This window comes from Acanthopagrus latus, chromosome 10 (assembly GCF_904848185.1).
Source record: "Acanthopagrus latus isolate v.2019 chromosome 10, fAcaLat1.1, whole genome shotgun sequence".
In the NCBI taxonomy this organism is placed as follows: Eukaryota; Metazoa; Chordata; class Actinopteri; order Spariformes; family Sparidae; genus Acanthopagrus; species Acanthopagrus latus.
The window spans coordinates 2,569,948-2,589,653 of NC_051048.1; the positions used below are offsets into that span (position 1 = coordinate 2,569,948).

The 19,706-nt window shown below is 46.6% G+C and overlaps 3 protein-coding genes across 6 annotated transcripts in view; 1 reads left to right on the forward strand and 2 right to left on the reverse strand.

The window, feature by feature from the left end:
• The window catches only part of LOC119027736 (butyrophilin subfamily 3 member A2-like), a 316,811-nt gene that overhangs the window by 290,373 nt on the left and 6,732 nt on the right, over positions 1 to 19,706 (reverse strand). The window lies entirely within an intron of this gene.
• Positions 342 to 11,750, forward strand: otud4 (OTU deubiquitinase 4). 2 transcript variants are annotated; one of them, XM_037111373.1, is made up of 21 exons: positions 342 to 816; positions 1,718 to 1,801; positions 2,926 to 2,976; positions 3,140 to 3,186; positions 3,501 to 3,573; positions 3,839 to 3,920; positions 4,042 to 4,204; positions 4,834 to 4,873; positions 5,054 to 5,156; positions 5,318 to 5,382; positions 5,471 to 5,571; positions 5,800 to 5,894; positions 5,984 to 6,146; positions 6,237 to 6,375; positions 6,576 to 6,650; positions 6,987 to 7,680; positions 7,763 to 8,434; positions 8,796 to 8,836; positions 8,975 to 9,650; positions 9,780 to 9,922; positions 10,009 to 11,750. In XM_037111373.1, the coding sequence occupies exons 1-21, from the start codon at positions 676 to 678 to the stop codon at positions 10,504 to 10,506; spliced, it is 4,146 nt and encodes a 1,381-aa protein (XP_036967268.1). In that variant the 5' UTR covers positions 342 to 675; the 3' UTR covers positions 10,507 to 11,750. The 2 variants fall into 2 exon arrangements, with proteins under 2 accessions (XP_036967268.1, XP_036967269.1); XM_037111374.1 differs by having other exon boundaries at positions 343 to 816; positions 9,843 to 9,922.
• Positions 12,968 to 19,700, reverse strand: abce1 (ATP-binding cassette, sub-family E (OABP), member 1). Of its 3 annotated transcripts, none has more exons than XM_037111433.1 (19): positions 18,707 to 18,729; positions 18,252 to 18,393; positions 18,078 to 18,163; positions 17,889 to 17,986; positions 17,284 to 17,401; positions 16,673 to 16,810; positions 16,524 to 16,593; positions 16,324 to 16,420; positions 16,131 to 16,220; positions 15,887 to 16,008; positions 15,591 to 15,715; positions 15,393 to 15,489; positions 15,197 to 15,256; positions 14,813 to 14,871; positions 14,605 to 14,715; positions 14,375 to 14,517; positions 14,161 to 14,283; positions 13,962 to 14,073; positions 12,968 to 13,381 (listed from the first exon to the last, which is right to left on the reverse strand). In XM_037111433.1, the coding sequence occupies exons 2-19, from the start codon at positions 18,352 to 18,354 to the stop codon at positions 13,334 to 13,336; spliced, it is 1,800 nt and encodes a 599-aa protein (XP_036967328.1). In that variant the 5' UTR covers positions 18,355 to 18,393; positions 18,707 to 18,729; the 3' UTR covers positions 12,968 to 13,333. The 3 variants fall into 3 exon arrangements, with proteins under 3 accessions (XP_036967328.1, XP_036967327.1, XP_036967326.1); XM_037111432.1 differs by lacking the exon at positions 18,707 to 18,729 and adding an exon at positions 18,541 to 18,562; XM_037111431.1 differs by lacking the exon at positions 18,707 to 18,729 and adding an exon at positions 19,551 to 19,700 and having other exon boundaries at positions 13,040 to 13,381.

A 19,706-nucleotide genomic window follows, 5' to 3' on the forward strand; every position in this document is an offset into this window, starting at 1 on the left:
ATGGATGCAGCTGGTTGGATGCAGCTTGTGTGATTAATGTTTGTCTATGCAACCAGGCAGGGCTTTTATTTTGGTAGGAACTACCGGGGGCTCGCATGCTTCGAACAGACAGGCTGTTATTTTGGAAATATCCCAAAAAGTTACTTTTCGTATTGATGAAAGTCTTTTATTGTCTCTTATGTGTGGAATTATATTTGCAGTAAACATTCTGTGAGGTTATTGATTTTACTCTGACGGACAGTGAACGCGTTTATGTCAGAAAAAAACATAAATGAGTTATACATTTATTTCATTTAGGCTTTTACTTTGGTGAGTAAACAGGAAACGCTGCGACGCGGTGTTTCTACTTGACACCGTAGAGGAAGAAGGGGGCGTGTTGCTAGTTGTTAGCCTGCCTGCTAAATGTGAGCTAAAGTTGACTGTTGTACTTTCACTTTCTGACAGTCTGGAATAACCTCTCCGGGAGTAACAAGGCTTCCTGGAAAACGAAACTAGAAACCGCCATTTTTGTGTTTGACAGTCGTCAGGTCGTAGATGTAGATATTTAACTCTCTTCGGGGGACGTTTTGACAACTTGTAGCCGGTCGCGTCCAACAGTTTTTAACCGTTAGCCGTCAAAACGGTCAAACACGCAGGTAGTTCAGCAGCTAGCTTTAGCGGCTAGCCCCCGCTAGCATGGACGGCGGCGGAAGCATGCAGAGTAATGAGGAGCGAGGGGCAGAGAAACTCATGGATGACCACCTGAAATCACTCGGGCTGCATCGGAAAAAGATTGCCAAAGACGGCTCGTGCTTGTTTCGGGCCGTCGCCGAGCAGGTAAAGTGAAAAAAACACCTGAAGAAGACGAAGCTAACGTTAAGTTTCTAACTAGCTTACTGAGCGCAGGTGACAGGCTGGGTCCGGGCTGTCTGTTGTGCTGATGCAGGCTAGCAAGTGTCAAATGTTAGCCGAATGAAAGTTAGCATGTGGGACAGTGTTTTTAACAGAGATTTAAAGTTTAGAGCGAACATTTTTAAACTTTAAGCCTTCAAAACACTTACATTTATAGCTTTTTTAAAGAGACCTCTGCACGCTCCACAGCACACATTGTTTTTTTCCATAACAAAAATATGTTTTCTATTGTTAGAAGCTTTGGGCTCTCTGATAATGTACCAGTGATCATTATTAACACTTTAACCCCTCATTAAGGAGCAAAGCTGTGCTGTGAGAGCAGTAAACAGTGAGGGACAGACAGTTTGATAAAGTTTAACAACTGAAATACATTAGAGATATGCTCTCTTTTGATTTGTTATTGTTAAGCATTTGGTCAGAACATTTTGATGGTGCAGTCAGATTGTGTTGTGATCCAAATATGATCAATTAGGCTTCATTTATCTGTGAATTTCCTGAAAACACTAACAAGACCTTTAATTTAAATCACTTTATACAACACGACTCTGAAAGGTTACCGAACTATACAGCTCAGAAACATTCAAGATTTGCTTCTCTAGGGGTTCATACACACGCAGATATTGTTACTGTTGAGTTATCTCTGTTAAAACATGCAAAACAGTGACATTTATTATGCAGCTGAATCATCATCAAAAGCTTTCTGATCATTGTTTTGGATTCAGACAACAAGGAAACCTCTCAAAAAAACTGGTTAAATATCTTCATATTATATTAACAGTGTTACAGTAACTGTTGGTGTGTGTTTTTGACCTTTGACCCCGTCCAGGTGCTGCACTGCCAAAGTCTTCATACTGAAGTTCGAGCCAAATGTGTGGAGTTCCTGAAGCAGAACAGAGAAACCTACGAGGCGGTGCGTCCACTCACACTCACGTGATGTCATTAAAGGAGCAGTCTGTAGTTCTGGAGATTAAATGTTGATCAGAGGAGAAACATTGTCGAGACTGAGTAAACAAACTGACCTTAAAGGACAGTTTACACTGTCTGACTGTGTTCATACGTGGCGGACCCTGCCACCTCTCTAGCTTCAGTGTCTTGGGACCTTATTTTCTTCTGAGAACAGGTTGTTTATTAAGTTATGGAACAAAGTTTGTATCTTTACATCGTTGATGTTGTGACAGTTTGAAGAGTCTCTTTAAAGTAGTTTTATTTCTGGCTCTTTGTGACTCTGTTAATGAACGACTGGATGAACTTCCTGCTCTGTCGTGTGCTGAGCTGCTGCACTCACACTGAGAAACGCCCGTTACTTAATCATCACCAAACGACCAATCAGAGAGTGTAGGAAGGCAGTGTGTGCGTGTGGTTACGAGTGTTACTAACCACCTAAGGTTAGGTCGTGTTGATGTTGAACACAAACTCATTGATGAGTGTGTTGCTTAGCGGTGAGGCGGCAGGTTTTACTTCTGCTTCGTGACTGAGTTTGACCTGAAGTGAAACAGAAAGTGTTCATGACGCTGACTCAGCTCGCTCTGACGACGCCCAGCAGGTCTGTTTATAGTCTTTCTGTCGCATTGCATTCTGGTCTATCCGAGCTACTGAGGGTGTGTTATGTCGCTCATATAATGATGTCAGAGTGACGTCATGGTGGAAGAAGCTCGCTGGTGAATCGAGTGTAAATCTTGAAGGACAGATAAGGATGACAGACGTTGACTTATAAACGGGCTAGATGATCTTTAAACCAGTGTCAAAACAAACTGGAACTGTCGATAATTGTTACTGTCGATCATCTTCTTGATTACTTGATTAGTTGTTCGTTCTGTCAAATGTCAGATTGTTTCTGGAGCCCAGGATGTCTTCAGGTGTCTAATATTCACTTTACTGTCAAAGAAGAAGAATCAGTTACTAAAACAGATGAAGTTGAAGCTGAGATGACGAAATTTTAATCTGTTTCTAAAAGTTAGCGAGTGTATTTGACTGCTGTGTGTGTGTGTGTGTGTGTGTGTGTGTGTGTGTGTGTGTGTGTGTGCTGTGTCACAGTTCATAGAAGGAGACTTTGAGAATTATCTGCTGAAGCTGCAGGACCCTCAGGTACGACTCACCTCATCATTCTCTCTCTCTCGTGAAATCTGTTTGTTTTGTGTGTGTGTGCATGACTCTAAACTAGTTGGAGATATATTTCACTGTTAACCTGATTGTTTTTTCTTTGACTGGTCTGTAGCATTAGCAGCTAACATGCTCCTCTGTGTTGCAGCAATGGGTGGGCGAGGTGGAGATCAACGCGCTGGCCGTCATCTACCAGTAAGAATCTGTCCTCTGTAGAAGCATCACATGTATCATGTTCCTGTAAACTCCAGCGTTCGACAGGGATAGTCAGTGTAAACGTGGGAGTGTTACTTTAAACTTCAGTCTGACTGCCAGATGTTGAGTTAGCACAACAATAATGAACGTACGTGACATAGTGTGAGATTAAAAACAGGAGAAATCAAAAATCAGACACATTTTGATGTAGTTCAGCATCAGATGTCGATGAGTCATCATGTCTTCTTCTTCTTCTTCTTCTTCTTCTTCTTCTTCTTCTTCTTCTTCTTCTTCTTCTTCTTCTCTCTGTGCAGGAGGGACTTTCTGATCTTCCAGGAGCCGGGGAAACCAGCCGTCAACATCACAGACAACAGCTTCAAGGACAAGGTGACATTAAACTCAGCACGGCTGCTTTAACCTTCCCTGTCGTCCTCGTCCCTCCACTGGATTCACTTTGAGCGTATTTGACTGAGTCGATAAATGATCATAAAAACTTTAAAACAGTTTCTGCAAGTCGTTAAACTCCAGTCATCAGCAGACAGAGACATCCTGTGTGGAGAAGAAGAGCTGAACTCGACCTGTTGAAATGTTCTGCAGAACCTCCTGAGCGTTGCTGAGGTCGTCTGACGTTGTGTTTGTGTCTGTGTCTCAGGTGCGGTTGTGTTTCCTGAACGGGAATCACTACGACAGCGTTTATCCCATCAACCACCTGAAGAACGCCGCGCTCTGCCAGTGTGAGTGATTCTGCTTCATCACATCAAACCAGCAGCATGTTTGTAATGGCGTCCAGGACCGCTCGGATTAAATCACTCCGACTGGACAGGAGTTTGTTCTGACTGTGTGCGTCTCTTGCAGCCATCTTGTACGAGCTGCTGTATGACAACGTCTTCAAAGTGGACCGCAGCGCTCTGACTTTGTGTCAGCGCGCCGGCCGCTCCAACGACCTGGTGAGCGACGACGGCATGAACCCGTGTGCCAGCAGCGACGAGTCCGACCCGGACGCCAGCGAGCCGCTCTGGTAGGAGACCGGTCCACTTCTGCCAAAATCAAAAATAAATAAATAAATGAATTAAAATAAATGATAATAAATAGGCCTTAAAGTGCATCAAAGATAATATTGAAAATAAAAGTAAGTTTTAATTTATACTATTAAATAAATAATTATTAATTAATTAATTATTAAACCTTCTGTATTTATGTGCCTTTATTAGTTTTATCTGTTATAATTTATTTATTTTATTCAAGAAATAAAAACGTAAAAATAAATTGATAATGTAGAACTAAATAAAAAGGTGATTTAACTCTAAACAAATAGAACTGCGCTAAACAATAATTAATAATAATCTTAATAAATGCCCTAATTTCCTTTTTAACCGTATAATAATAAACAATATACGATCAATGTGTTAAGCTGCTTCTTAGATTTAATTGTCAGTCACTTTTAGCTTTATCCATTGTTTTGCATTTTTGGTGTAATTTCACGCAACTTTGAATTGATCTTATTCAATAAAAACATGTGTAATTATTATAAAACAAGTTGTTTCAATTTGTTTTTGGTCGTAAACAAACTGGAAAACTACAAACTACTACAACTACTTCTGTTCGGAAGTGAAGTTTTACGTCTGTGTGTGTGTGTTTATGATACAGGGTTCAAAATGGAACGACGACGAATACAAGATACACCAGGGTAACACACACACACACACACACACACACACACACACACACACACACACACATATGAATGTTATCAAACCGCTCTACATACCGGCTGAACTGCCTTCTTTGTTGTCGAACATAATATCATTGAATAACTCTGTGTGTGTGTGTGTGCGTGCGTGCGTGCGTGTGTGTGTGTGTGTGTCAGGGCCGTGGGCGGGGCCGACAGCTACCTGAGAGGGTGAGGCGTTCACTGAACCCGACTCTGCTCAGGAACATAGAGTACGACGTCTGGCAGAAGTCCAAGAGAGGTGACGCTGAATAAACTTTATTGACAAACTGAGTCTGAGACAAAGAGCTCAAACGTATTGATCCAGACTATAATGACTATAATTATTAATTACATCATGTATTTGTTCTTTGGGTGGAATCATTAAAATAGATGAATTAAAAGTTTGTTTGTGTGTTTCAGCTCAACAGAAGATGGATTACTGCATCGCTGCAGGCATGCAGTTCACTGCAGGAGACCGCTGTCAGGTGTGTGGTGTGTTCACTGTCCTCTGGTCAACTTGGTTTCCTCAAGTGTGTTTTTAACATCTCGTGTGTGTGTGTGTGTCACCTGTAGGTTCGTCTCGAGGCAAATGGGCGGATCTACAATGCAACCGTCAAGGAGGTTCCTCCCAACAGCAGCTCAGTGACCGTTTATATAGAAGAGCTGGGCAGGAGGTAGGTCGCACACGCACTCACACACACACACCACACACGCACGCACACACACACACACACACACACACACATACACACTCCATTGTTATGTAACATTCTGACCTCAACGTTGATAAAAAGATCGAGAGGGAAAGCAGCAAATCTTTAGTTGCCAAGTGTCAATCAACAAATTAATCAGTCAGCTGTGTGTGTGTGTGTGTGTGTGTGTGTGTGCGTGCGTGCGTGCAGACAAGTCCCTCTGTGGACTCTTCGTCCTCCCAAAGACGAGAACAGCTGGAGCACTGTGGTGACCAGAGACAAGAGGCTCAGCAACGGACATGGAGGTGGTTTCACGCACACGCACACACACACACACACACACACACTCTTAAGCAGTGCTACAGCAGACTGAAGGTGTGTGTCTCCCCCTCAGAGTGGGAGGAGAGGGGTAAGGGTCGAGGCCGGGGGAAGTACGTCCCAGCATCCTCCTCCATCTCCCAGGCGGCCGAGCCGGGCTCCAGTGGGCGCGTGCAGAAGCAGCACTCGTGGCCCGCGCAGGCCACCGTAGAGGAGCAGGGAGGAGGGAAAGGCAACAGGTCAGTGAACGCAGCACCTCTTCTTCTTCGTCGTCATTTTCTTTGTGTGTTTTAATGCGGCGTCCTGTAGTAACTGTGCGCCTCCAACAGAGCCTTTAAGTCCTTGAGCTCGATGGAGTCGGCATTCGGTATTACACCGGAGCTGCTCAAGGCCAAACGTGAGGAGGAGATGAACGTGGCGCTGGTGGAGATCCAGCTGAGAGACGAGGACAGCTTCCCCGCCCTCAGCGTGAGTGACGAGCTGACAGACTGTGTACTTATACTGCATGATGTGTATGTTTTAGATATTACTACATGAAAGAAGAGTCGCAGGTCGCTGCTTCCAAATATATAAACATGTTAAATGTTGCATCTGTCACTAAGTTTTGTATCAGTAGTTCAGGATGTTTTACTCGGTTTAATTTAATGTTTTTATGTTTTCCTCCTCAGGCTCAGTCCGGCCTGCAGGGAGACGGAGGGAAGAAGAAAGGAGGAGAGAAGAGGAGGTCTCAGAGGAACAAGACGGTACGTTCATAATCATCACCTCCACCAGGGAGGTGGTGTTGTCACCTGTGGCTCATACAATGAGTCACTGAAACAAGTCAGACGTGTCACTCAGGTCGACTGCAGGTCGGTTCAGTTGGCAGTGAAACTTTAAGTGAGACGCGAAGAATAAAGTGGGTGTGATGTCATCAGTGATGTGTTCAGGGACCTTCCTGAGAGTCATTCGTTCAGAGGGTTTGTAGAAGTGGGTGTAACCAGACTGATTGTTGGCAGGATATGATGTCATGTGATGTCATGTGATGTCACAGTAAACAATCTTTTCATCTCAACACTAAACTTTTCCCTTGTGCTTCACAGAAGAGTCCGGTGGAGGACGTCAGAGCGCCGTCACCCTCTGCTGGAGAAAGACACAAGTCCTCCACCCCCCCATCTGCAGATGCTGCTGCACCTCCCACCAACACCACTACACCTGCCAACCCCACCTCTCCTCCTGCTGCTGCTCCACCTGTGACCTCCGACTCCAGTCCTGCCTGTCTGAGCTCACTCAAGGCCTCATTGCCCAACACAAATATGTCTGCTGCTACCACCACTGCCACCACCGCTGCTGCTGCTCCATCCTGTGCTGCCCCAACTAAATCAAGCACATCCTCTTCAGCAGCTGGAGCTCCACCCACTTCTCCTCCTGCTGCTGCCCCGAGCTCTAAGCCTCCTGTGAAAGGAGGAGCTGTTCCTCCCTCCGTCCCTTCCTCTGCCTGTCTCTTCTCCGTCCTCTCCCCTCCCTCCCTCCCCGCTGCTTCATCACCCCCAACCTCCGGCGTCCTCTCCTCACCCTCTCCTCCTCCCTCGTCGTCTTCTTCACTTCCACCTCCCACTTTCATCGCTCCCATCGCTCCCTCTCCAGCCGAGGCTCAGGGCATCCTCCCCCGCTCCTCCCCTTCTGTGTCCGCTCTCCGTCACTCCCCAAGCCCACCCACCACCATCTCCTCCTCCTCCTCCTCCCAGCTCTGTCAGGCTGCTCCCGACGCTCCACCAGTTTCAGCTCCAACTCTGAGTAAGAAATGTTCCATCATGTGACATCATCAACGTGAAGCGTCTGAATGTTTCTGACTCGTCTTCATCTTCTCTTTCCTCAGATTCTTTGACAAATACTGGACTTAACCCGGCTGCACCTCAGACCCTGCAGAGTCCTCAGGTGTCCCAGACCCAAACCCAGTCCTCTCGGACCCAGAGTGAGAGCCAGACCCACACGTCTCTGCCCCCAAACCAAACCACGACTGAGGTCCAGACCTCCCTCCATCAGACCCAGGCCTCTGTGGCCCACCTCCAGCCCCAGTCTCAGTCCCAGCCTGAGGTGACCCAGGTTCCTTCCTCTCAGCTCCCTCCTGTCTCCACATCTGTGCAGCCCCACCCGCCTGTCCCCCATCCTCACCTCCACGCCCCCCCTCCCCAGCCTCCTCACCCCTCCCAGGTCCCACATCCCTCCCTCTCTCTCTCCACCTCCCCTCCACCCTCCCTCCAGTCCCAGAACACCCAGAATCAAACCGAGGCCTCGCTGCCTCACACCCAGCCTCAGCTGGACTCTCCGCCTCATCTTCCTCCCCAGCAGTCTCACCCGTCTCATCATCCCCACTTACAGTCTGCACTTCCTCCTCACCCTCAGTCCATCCCAGGAACTGTTCCTCTGCAGCAGCTGTCCCAGCTCTACCAGGACCCCCTGTACCCCGGGTTCCCACAGGGGGAGAAGGGAGAAGTGGTTCTGACTCCCCCCATATCCTCCAACAAGTCGGGAGACGACCTGCCTCAAGGTGAGCCAGACTAAAGAGCTTCAGGATTAAAGCTGAGCTGCAACTGAATAATAATTGTATATACAGACGATGATCAGGGCTGAAAATTCTACTGTCCTTTTCAGTTTTTCTTTGATGTGTGGGCTTTAATCTCAGAATTCCAGTCAGAGAAAGTTGCAAGTTTAAAGTTTTAAAGTCAGACTTTGGAGTTTAGCTCCATAGAGTGTGTCCTTTGATGTTTCTGACAGCTGACAAACTTTATTAATCAAACTGTTTTATGTAAAACACAAGAATCAAACAGAGTTGTACAAAGAATCATGAGGTTGGATTCGGCACCAAGCATCTGTTTATGTGACCTGTGTTTGTGTTGTGTCCTCTGCAGACATCAACGTCTTGAGGTTTTTCTTCAACTTGGGTGTCAAGGTAAGAAAGAACCAGGCTAGAACTTACCTGTTTCACACCATCACTGAGTTTACTTTAACTTAAAACTTCACTGTTTTCAAACTTGTTACTGGTAGAAAGCAGTGACACTCACACCTGTCTCTGCTCTCTCCTCTCCAGTCATACTCCATGCCCATGTTCCCTCCCTACATATACCTCCTCCCGCTCCAGCAGGCCCACACCTTGCACCCCAAGTTCCCCTCCCGCTCCCCCTCCCCCTCCCCTGCTCCTGCTCCAGCCCCCCACTTCCCTGCAGCTAACCACCCCCCCAGTCACCAGGAGGCCTACTCCCAGTACCCTCCCACCTCAGCAGCTGTTGGGCTTCAGTATGACCACCAAGCCCCGCTCGCTGAACCCGCCCATCCCAGTGACCACTCTTATAACCAGGCCGGGTACCCCGTCACCCAGTCGCCACACCAAAGGATGCCCTGCCCCTCGCTGTCATGGCCACATCACCAGATGGCTCCACCCAGAAACCCCAACTTTACAGTTGGATATCCAGCACCAAGTCCACCGTATCCAGTACATCAGCCCATGCCTCAGGGATACCACCCGGGTCAAGGCTCGGGACACCCAATATACCCTGCGAGCGTGTCTCCATACCCCCCGTCCTCGTTGGGTTACCAGTCTTCACCTGCACATGAAGAGCTCCAGGTGAGCCAGGGGGCGCTGGAGCAGCGTCAGCCGACCAACGGGGACACAGTGCCTGGACAAGGGTCCCGCCGAGTCCCTGGTCCTTCTGCTGCTAACCTGGCTAATGCTAACAACAGCAGAGCGGTGGTGGTTCCTAATTATGGTGCGTAAAAGCTTATTTTTACTATAGAATTTCCAAATAAAATGTGCACTCAAGACTCATTAGTAGATGGCACACCGGAGTCCTGTGACGAATCCTTAAATGTGTGTTTGTGACTGTTTCTGTCACCAGAGGGAGCCAAAGTACAAAATGTCTCAGTGCCGCTTCTAATGGGACGTTCTTGTTTCCCATCAGCCCTCACGAAGGAGCCGGGAGACGGTTTGACCCGAGCCGTGCTGCTGGTGGACCCGCCACTCAACCCCAACAATCCCATAGTAAGAAACACACACCTGCTGGGGTTGTTACAGTAGTTGTTGTGGTACATTTAAGATTATTAAAGTAACACATGTCCGTCTTTCAGCTGGTCCCAAACCCTGGCGTCAAGGATGTTCCTGTCTCCATGACAACCATGAAGACCGGCAGCACTCCCGGCTCTCCAATACCTTATGACATCATCCCCAAGACGACCTTCCCTGGTGATAACAACCCCACGCGTGGTTACCGAGGCCACCAAAAACTACTTCCCCCCAACAAGATGGTCTCACTGGGGGCACTGGAGCCCGGCCAGGTGAGCTACCTGTCGAGCGCCGCCATGGCAGAGCCGCTGTCTGTCGGCTGCAGCACAGAGGACGACTGGGACGAGCAGCCGGGATATAAACCGCCGCCGCAGAGCCAAAGAGGGCAGAGGAGGAACCCCAGAGGAGGAGGTGGAGGAGGTGGAGGAGGGAGAGGGAGGGGAGGCAGTGATCCAGGAAGAGCATCGTACAGGAGGAGATATGGAGGAGACGCAGGGGGCGGGTACGGCTACATCCAGTATAACTCCTCCCACAGGGGGCGGGGTCGCGAGAGAGGATACTGAGCTCTCAGCCAAAGAGAGGTGAGGACATAGGATCCCCCCCCCCCAAAAGCTTGTTTGGTTTCTGCTTCGGACACTCCCTGCTTCTTTCTGCGGTATGTGTTTTCACCTGATTGATGGACACGATTGATTTCACGTAGAAAATGGATGCAAGAACCAATCAGTTCGATCAGTCTCCTCATCGTTGTGCCTTCGCCTGCCTTTTTTTTTTTTTTTTTTTTCAGAAAACCTGAAAGTCTGTGTGTGTATTTAAGAGTGTTGAAATGCTCATGAACACTACTCTTCATTAAACTTGTTGTCAGCTAGCTCGTTAGCATAGCGTGTTAGCAAGTTTACGTGTCACTTTATGGATTGGAAAAAACAACCTGAGTGCTTTGAAGACTACAAACATGTTCAGAGTAGAGCTGCGTAGTTTGTCGCCACGTTTTGATGTGATATTAGAACATGTCTGAGGTTCTTTTGCAAATTTTGTTTTTCTTTCAAGGAAATGTTTAAATTTCAGCTTTCTTGCCGAGAGTGAAGCTGCTGTCACATAGCTTAGCTTAGCATTAAGACTGGAAATGAGAGCAAACAAAAATAGTTCTGCGTTTAATGGAAATGTTGCTGATTGATATAATCATCTCACCCAGCAACATTTCCATTAAATGTAGAACTATTTTTCAGCTTTCTTGTTGAGAGTGAAGCTGCTGTCGCTTAGCTTAGCATTAAGACTGGAAATGAGAGTTCTTCTCTAGGAATTCTAAATTCCGACTCTTCACCATCCCTTGAAGGCAGCGTATCTGGGAGCGCAGCATGTCAATGAAGCTTTTGATATTCAAATGTATTTCAGCAAAAAACGTGACATGCATCAACCAAGTTCAGCGAGCACTTCCTCCAAACATCTGTCAGCACTGTGAGCTAAAAACAAACTCAAAGTTGATTTATTATCACAACATATAATTTGGGAGCTGCTTTAGAACCACCACAGTATATTTATGACTCTGTCAGAGGAGCTCATTGAAGCTGTGCCGACGTTTCTTTAGGTTTGTTTGGTTTTTTTTAAATTGTCTTCTGGTTCCTTGTTTTCCTGTTTTCCTTTCATCACTTTGGGTAACAGACTGTAGATTCAGTGCCTTACATTTGCTACTTCTTACTGTCTCACTTCTTCCTCCCATCAGTTTGGGAAACGCTGCTGTACAGAACAAAAGCTTTTGTTGTTTGTGTTGGATTTTTCTATGCGGTTGAATAAATAAAACTTTGGTTCAGAAGCTGCTGCTCCTGTTGTCTCTTGGTGTTCCTGCCGGAGTTTTCTCAGTTTGTCTGAGTATGATCTGGTGTTGTCATCATGTTAAGTCACAATCATCTTAAGACCGCTTGAGTTACTGACTTTGAATATATTTGATTTGTATACGACCAAATCTTAATTGATTCGATTTCTCAAATGTTGGGTTTTGGGGAATTTTTTTTTAGGTTTTTCCTCAGATTTTTGGGAGGGAATTCCTACATACTTGGGAGTTCTTTTTCTCAAAATTCTGGTCTTTGTTGGATTTCTGACTATTTTTAATTACGCTGACTTTTTTTGGAATTCAGACGTTTATCAAATTTGTGACGTCTTACAGTCAAAATTCTCACTATATTATGACTTTCTCTTTTAATTCTGATGTATTTTGGATTTCTGATTTATTTTTTAGGAATTGTGAGTTATTTGGGAATTCTGACTTTTGGGGGGAATTATTACTCCTCTGGGAAATCTCACTTTGCAAAATTCTGGCTTCTGGGAATTCCGACTTATTTGGGAATTGTAACTTTTACTAACAATTCTGCTCTTTTTCTGACTTTTATTCTGACCTTTTTTGGGAAATCTGTCTCCTCCAGGAATTCTGAGATATTGAAGAATTTTGACCTCTTTTAGAAATTCTGACTTCCCTGGGAATTCTAATTTTTACTCAATTCTGCTCTTTGCTGCTCCTGACTTTTTGCTAAAAATTCAAACTTTCAGGGGTATTCTGACATTAAAAAGAACCTTACTGATTTATAGGGGGGAATTTTAATCTTTTAGGAGGACTGGCTCTTCTAGGCATTTTGACTTAGTTGGGAATACTAACTGTTGGAATGCTTACTTTGGGGGGAATGCTGACTCATTTCTCAATATGTATGACTTGTCTGGGAATTCAAATTCTTTGGGGAAATCTAACATTTGGGGCTGGATTCTGACTGGATTCTGGGAAGTCTGACCCTTCTCGGATTTCAGATTTTCTTTCAAAATTCTGACGTTATCTTAGAATTTAGATTTATTTTGGAATTGTGACTTTTTTTTCGGGAATTCTGAATCTTCTGGGAATTTTTCTTTAAATGGACTCTTTAAAATTCAGACTAGAATTCTGACTGTGGCTCTTCCACCTGAGGAGTTGAAAGTATCAAGTATTTCATGAGAATATGCTTAACTTCGAGAAAAGCGGTTCTGATAAATGAAGAGAGGATCGGCTGTTGGATCAGATAGCATCAGTTTATTATCATCTGTTGTAAATGCATGAGTGTTAAAATACGCTGCTGAATGTTCCACAATGTCGCTGGCTTGTGAACGCAGCCCAGTATGTTCAGGCTGACTGACACAGAATGCAATGCACTTTTTTTTTTTTCAACGGTTCACAACATTGCTGGCTGCTGAGTGCAGCCCGGTACACAAAGGCTGATGGGTTTTTCTTTCTTATGGTTTAAACATATCTGCTGTTTGTTGAACGCAGCCCGGTTGTATTTGTGGTAAATGTCGAGGCTGCTCTCAGACTGTGAACGCCGCCCGCCGCCTCCGGAGCGCCACAGGAAGTCAGAGATGGTCAGAGAGGAAGTGGTCTTAGTCGTCCAGGAAGAAATAGTTTCCGCTCTTCTTCTGTTCCGTGTCCTGAGAGACAGAGAGGACAGGTCAGTGTCTGTTTCAATAAAACTTTATCAGCAAGTGTCCACAGCAACAATCAAGGAAAACGTTCAGTATTGTTTAAAACAGAACACATTTGAATCATTGTTGTTCTTACAGGCCACCAGCAGAGGTCAGTGAAGGTTAATATCAATGTGTTTGCAGGTTTTGTGTTGTTATTGTTTGTTATTTGTTGTCATTGTTCCAGGCAGCCACTGAGTTCTACTCGGAACAATAAACCTCTCACAGCCTCATGTTTAGAAGCCCTGAGGATGAAGTGAAGACATTTTGTTTCTGGTCATCTATTTTCTATGTTGATCTAAAATGTTTTCTTCCTTCTTCTTTATTTCCCCCGTCTGTGAGAATGTGTACAAACTTGAACTTTCCCTCACATGTGAAATCAAGTTACTCAAGAGAAGAAAACAAAAAATAAAGTAACTGACTTATTGTGGCAAAACTTAGAAAACGCATCAGAGAAAGAAAAAGTTCTCCACGTGTCCTTCAGGGCTTCCGTACACATGTCGAGACACTGATGTGTGTGTGTGTGTGTGTGTGTGTGTGTCGGTACCTTGATAGAGTTGAGCTTGTTGATACGCGGCCTGAAGTTGTTCGGGTCTCGTCTGAACGTGATCTCCAACAGCGACAGGAAGCGGTTCATCCCGGCCAGCAGACTCTGAGGACTGAGGACACAACCGGTCACGTCACAGCGGCTAACGCTCCGTCTTACAAACGTCTCTGTGTGTTTAAAGCGTGACTACGGTTCTTACGTGTTGGCGTAAGTATGCCTGGAGGGAATGCCGTCGAACACGATGACTCTGTCGGCCAGGTAGGTCGCCATGATGAAGTCGTGCTCTACCACAAACGCCGTCTTTTTTGCGTGGAGGATGTACCTGCAGGAGAAAACACAGCAGAGTCAGACAGTCAGCAGGAGGAAGAGGAGGTGAAGAGGAGTCAGAACAGGAAGTAGAAGGTGTGTGTGACCTCTTGATGACCCTGGCGGCCATCAATCTCTGCTCAGAGTCCAGGTAGGCCGACGGCTCGTCGATCAGATAAACGTCTGCTGGTTTCCCCAAACACAGAGTGAGAGCGACTCTCTGCAGCTCACCACCGGACAGGTTCTGCACCTGAGGGGGAGGAGAGGGAGGAGAGGGAGGAGTCAGGTGTCTCCTCAGAACAAAGAACCATCAGCAGATTTGTTTGTGTTTTCTTACGTCCTGGTCGATGATGCTCTCTATCTGCATGGGCTTCATGACGTCGGTGATGAACTGTGGGTGAGTGTAGGCGTCTCTGATCTTCTCGTGCAGCAGAGCTCTGACGCTGCCCTGCACACACAAACACACACACACACACACACACGTCACATCTTCGAATACTTAGAAGACAACACACATCAGAACTTCAGACTGTGACTGGACGAACCTTGAACTTGGGGCTGATGGTCTGAGGCTTGTAGCTGACGTTCAGGATGGGAACCTCACCTGAGAGAGAGAGCAGGTCAGAGTGTGTGAGACAGAAAGTGTGTGTGTGTGAAAGTGAGTTTCATAATGTTTATAAAGTGTTACGCTACTTGACAACTCCATAAATTAGCTGATTTGTTAATGGAGTCTGGTGAGATTGTGGTTAATAGTTGGCGACATGTATTACATTTAATGCAGAATTTACAAGAAGGACACAAAGAGTTAGAATCTGTCAGAGACACAGTTTCACTACATTATTACGTTTGTTTTAACTCTACAACTTTTAAAATCACTACATTTGTTAAGGGAGTCTGGTGAAGTTGTGGTGAACGTGTGTGTGACTCACCTCCACCGTCAGATTTGAGTCCTCCGGCCAACATCCTGATGAAAGTCGTCTTCCCCGTGCCTGCAGACACACAAACACAAGTACACACATTAAACACAAATACCCAGATTAACAGAACCGTTTTCATTACTCAGCCGTGAAAACTCGATGAAGGAGGATTTACTGCTGCGTCAGTTTCAGCTGGGTGGAAACGTACCGTTCTCTCCGAGCATCACCATGATCTCAGAGTCTGTGAACTCTCCCGCTTTGATCTCCAGCGTGAACTCGCCCATCGTCTTCTTCATTTCTGGATACTGAACAAACAAACGAACAACGAGTGAGAGTTTATCTTCACCGACCATCAGTAAAAGACGATGATGAAGATGATGAAGAGAGTGAGACTCTAACGACTGACCTGGTAGTGCCTGAGTCTCTTCACCTCCTCCTCATTGGCCGTCTCAGCCACCTTGAAGACCAACGAGGTCTCGCGAAACCTGAGATTCTCCGTGGGAACGTAACCGTCCAGGAAGATGTTGATGCCTGTAGAGACGAACGTAAACTGATGTTAATAGTGAAGTGGACCACAACACAACACGACTGTTTGTCAGGTTCTGATCTATGTTTTAATAATTACAGACATGAAACAGGTCAAAGCTGAGTTCCAGTGTGTTACAAAACAGTAATAATTCTCGTGTTGTGTTGTGGTTTTACCCTCTCGGACGCTGAAGGGCATAGTGACGACTCCGTAGGCGCTGGGGACGCCGTACAGACAGCAGATGAAGTCCGACAGGTAGTCCAGAACACTCAGGTCGTGTTCCACCACGATGATGTACCTGAAACACACAGCGGCCATCAGTCCAGAACACAGCTGGGGATCAGTTCAACAACAGGGTCCAAACACAGCAGGTTCTGGAGGAATAAATGACGGACTGTCCCTTTAAGTGGTCGGCGTTACCTGTCGGGGGTGATGAGTGAGCGGATGGTGATGGCGGCCTTCAGCCTCTGTTTCACATCCAGGTAACTGGACGGCTCGTCGAACATAAAACTACAGAAACAGAAAAGTTTGAGTTCAAAGTTCCAGTAACATTAAATATATTGATAATGACGTGTGATCGATCGGCTGATGGATCGGCGGGTCGTCTCCTCACATGTCGGCTCTCTGGATGCAGACGACGGCGCAGGCGAACCTCTGCAGCTCTCCTCCGGACAGATCCTCCACGTTCCTCTCCCGCAGGTGACTCAGATCTGCCCGGCAACAGCACAGACAAAAAACAACCAATCGCAGTCAGACGCGGAGAGTTTGGACAGGAAGCAAACGTTTTCATTTTCAGGCTGTGTGCGTGTTTACCGAGCTGTTTGCAGACGATGTTCTGTGTGTCGGTGTCGTCCTTCCTGCCCAGGATGGCTCCTACTGACCCCTGCAGGTGGATTCACAGAGTTACACCTTCAGGCACCACCTGACCATGTCACCACCTCTCCACCTTCAGCACCTCTTACCTTGACCGTCTTTGGGATCTGGTCGACGTACTGCGGCTTGACGATGGCCCGCAGGTCGTCCTCCAGGATTTTGGTGAAGTAGTTCTGCAGCTCGGAGCCTCTGAAGTAGGTCAGGATCTCCTGCCAGTCTGGAGGATTCTGGGAAACAAAGACACCATGATTGTTTGTGTGATGATACTACTGATTTAACGACTGTAGATGAGTGACAGACGTTACTTTGAAAATTAAACTCTTTCAGCAGTTTGCGTGGACAGATGTCAAAGAACTGGCAGTGATTAAGGTACTTGAACACACCATGAAGACACCAGTACCAGTACCAGGGTCCAGTAGTCTGTTACTGTCATTCAAAAATGGAAAACTGAGACCTGCAGAGCTACAAACGGTTGTTTAATTATCATTTTATGGCGAGGCTCTTCGTGCAGACTGCTTCACAAACATGCAGCATCAGGTCCAGTTTCAGTTGCTGGCGGTGCAGCTGTGAGCAGCTCCACCCTCATCGTTATCTCATCGGCGCAGCAGCAGCAGCAGCTCTGAGCACCAATCACATCATTCTAACAGAAACATGGCCGCCGGGCTCGTGTGTGTGTGTGTGTTCTGCAGGAGACACTCACATCATACTTCCCCAGGTTGGGTTTCTGTTTTCCAGCCAAGATCTTCAGAGCCGTGGACTTGCCGATACCATTGGTCCCCACCAGCCCGAGCACCTCACCTGGCCGGGGGATGGGCAGCCTGCACACACACACACACACACACACACACACACACACACACACACATCTGTATTAAACAGCTTTCACTGAGGACGTCACGTCAGTTGCAGTGAAGGAGGAAGTGACCAGATCTTTTTCTTTACACTTGAAACAAATCCAAACAGGAAGTGGAATCATTTACGCTGGTCACTGCACACAGGAAGCAGCAGAACAACTGGAATAACTGTAGAAGAAGAAGATCTCTGTCGATAGAGGAGGCAAAGAAACTGAAGCGTGAACAGAAACACTGGTGTTGTGTCCAAGTCTGTCCTCCCGTTCATGTTTCCTCTTCTAAACTCTTTCTACTAAATCAGTAAGTAAGAAAACCTGCTCTCCGGAACCAACAGGTAAGCTGAATAAACAAAAAGTCCTCGCCCAAGCTAAAAGATAATCTCCGCACTGCGTTTCCAAAAGCTGCATTTCATCAGTCAAAGTGAGCTCAGAGTGGAGGAGGTGGAGCGGCGTACCGGTGCAGTTTGAAGGAGTTGGCGCAGTATCTGTGTGTGGTTTCTTTCTCCAGGTTGCTGGGCAGGTTGACGATCGACAACGCTCCGAACGGACATTTCTACAGACGAAGACAGAAAGAGACAAATCAGCAGGAAGCTCAGATTATAACGAGGGTTCTATCACAGGTGAACGTCCTCAGGTGTTCTCACCTTGATGCAGATGCCGCAGCCTATACACAGAGACTCTGAGATCCAGACGATCTTACTCTGTGGAGTCACCTCGATACACAGTTTACCTGCACACACACACAGTTCAGTACATGTTAGCTTCTGCTGCTGATGCTGAATCTACCTCTGAGCTGTGACGGCCGTGGGACCACTCACCCATACGGACCACCGGGCAGCTCTTCTTGCACTCCTGACGGCATTTCTTAGGTTTGCATTTGTCGTGGTTGACGATGGCGATCCTGGTGTTTTTATCCGCCATAGTGGAGGACTGGAATGACGGACGCTAGCACCTGAGGAGCTGCAGGACGCAGAGAGGAGAGGGAGGAACAGGAGTTAGTGGTGTCTTTGTTCTGAGGGGAAATAACCATCAAAGTCACGTCTTTATAAACTCAGGTGGAGCTGATGTTCAGGCAGCAGAGCAGCAGACATCATCGACATGTTGTACCTGCGTCCACAGTCACACTGTCCACTCTGCTGAAGCAACACATTCAATTCTGAACAAAAAAACGCTCAGCCTTTGCTTTTAACAAAGGGGCTGCCATGTTCTCCACCCACAGCCCTGAACCAGCCTCCACCTGCTCCTGACCACAGCCAAACTTCACGGTCTCCACCTTTAATTCTCCTCTGGTTTCGCGAATTCACAATCAAGGCCTCTCAGATGGACTGACGTAAAATTAAACTGCTGCAAACCGGTCCAGTTAGCGCGTAGCAAAGGGCACCGAGTCACACCAGACTCCATTTGAAAGTCTGGCATTTTAACGCTGAACGTTACGAGCCTGCTGCTCCGGCCTGTAACTGCCCGGCGGTGTCAGCCATGTCACCACGACACACAACGAACAGAAATGAAAACATATGATTAAAATTGAAGTCTGTATATTCAGTGTGTGTCCTTCTCTCAACCACATCCTGTCGCCGAACCGCAACGTGACGGGCGGTGGCGAGCAGCACCAAAGTTGGATTCGTCCTCAAATAACCTGCTCATCTGTGAGTCAGTCATATGCCGAATTAATCAGCCAATCGTATCGATTGACAAACCACCTTTATTCGTGACATTACACGTGTGTATTTTTGTTATCAGGCAAGATCACCTTTAATTGGCATATTATTAAACAGAGTTTGGCGTACTAAAGACTACGTAGTCTTTTAGGGCCATTCTGACTGTGTAGTTTTAACACAGCTGCTGATTCTGGCAAACTATCAATCCGCTCCGCCTGGTTCCTCGGGTGGGTCAGTCAGAGGTTAGAAAAGCGACACCGGAGGCTCAGATTATGCCGTTAAATACAAACATGAGATGTTGCTAAGTTAGCTAGCCGTTAGCTTCACGTTAACGGTATACGACATTAGCAGCGGAGGCCCGACACTTTGACAGCTGCTCGACTGAGGAACAGCGCTCGTTTTACTGTTAATACAACCTTAAAAAGGGACCAAATCCGGAGCGATAAGTTAAAAACTCACCCCTCTTCGGCTCCCGTCACTCGGCTTGGATGAAAATAGACGAAACGGGACGTTTAGAAACAAATAATTGGGGGTGAAACTTCTTTTTTCCAGCAACGTGTTCTTCTCCTGGAAGCCGGCTGGAAAGATGGCGGGAGCGACGCACACAGCGTGCGA

What these genes read in the sequence shown, in the direction of transcription:
- otud4 (XM_037111373.1), top strand. Translation starts at nt 676, where the DNA reads ATGGACGGCGGCGGAAGCATGCAGAGTAATGAGGAGCGAGGGGCAGAG. An exon ending in GGTCTCAGAGGAACAAGACG is followed by an intron (nt 6,651 to 6,986) that starts GTACGTTCATAA and finishes TGTGCTTCACAG; the next exon opens with AAGAGTCCGGTGGAGGACGT. An exon ending in GGGAGACGACCTGCCTCAAG is followed by an intron (nt 8,435 to 8,795) that starts GTGAGCCAGACT and finishes TGTCCTCTGCAG; the next exon opens with ACATCAACGTCTTGAGGTTT.
- abce1 (XM_037111433.1), bottom strand. Translation starts at nt 18,354, where the DNA reads ATGGCGGATAAAAACACCAGGATCGCCATCGTCAACCACGACAAATGC. An exon ending in CTGCCCGGTGGTCCGTATGG is followed by an intron (nt 18,164 to 18,251) that starts GTGAGTGGTCCC and finishes GTGTGTGTGCAG; the next exon opens with GTAAACTGTGTATCGAGGTG. An exon ending in GGTGATGCTCGGAGAGAACG is followed by an intron (nt 15,257 to 15,392) that starts GTACGTTTCCAC and finishes GTGTGTCTGCAG; the next exon opens with GCACGGGGAAGACGACTTTC.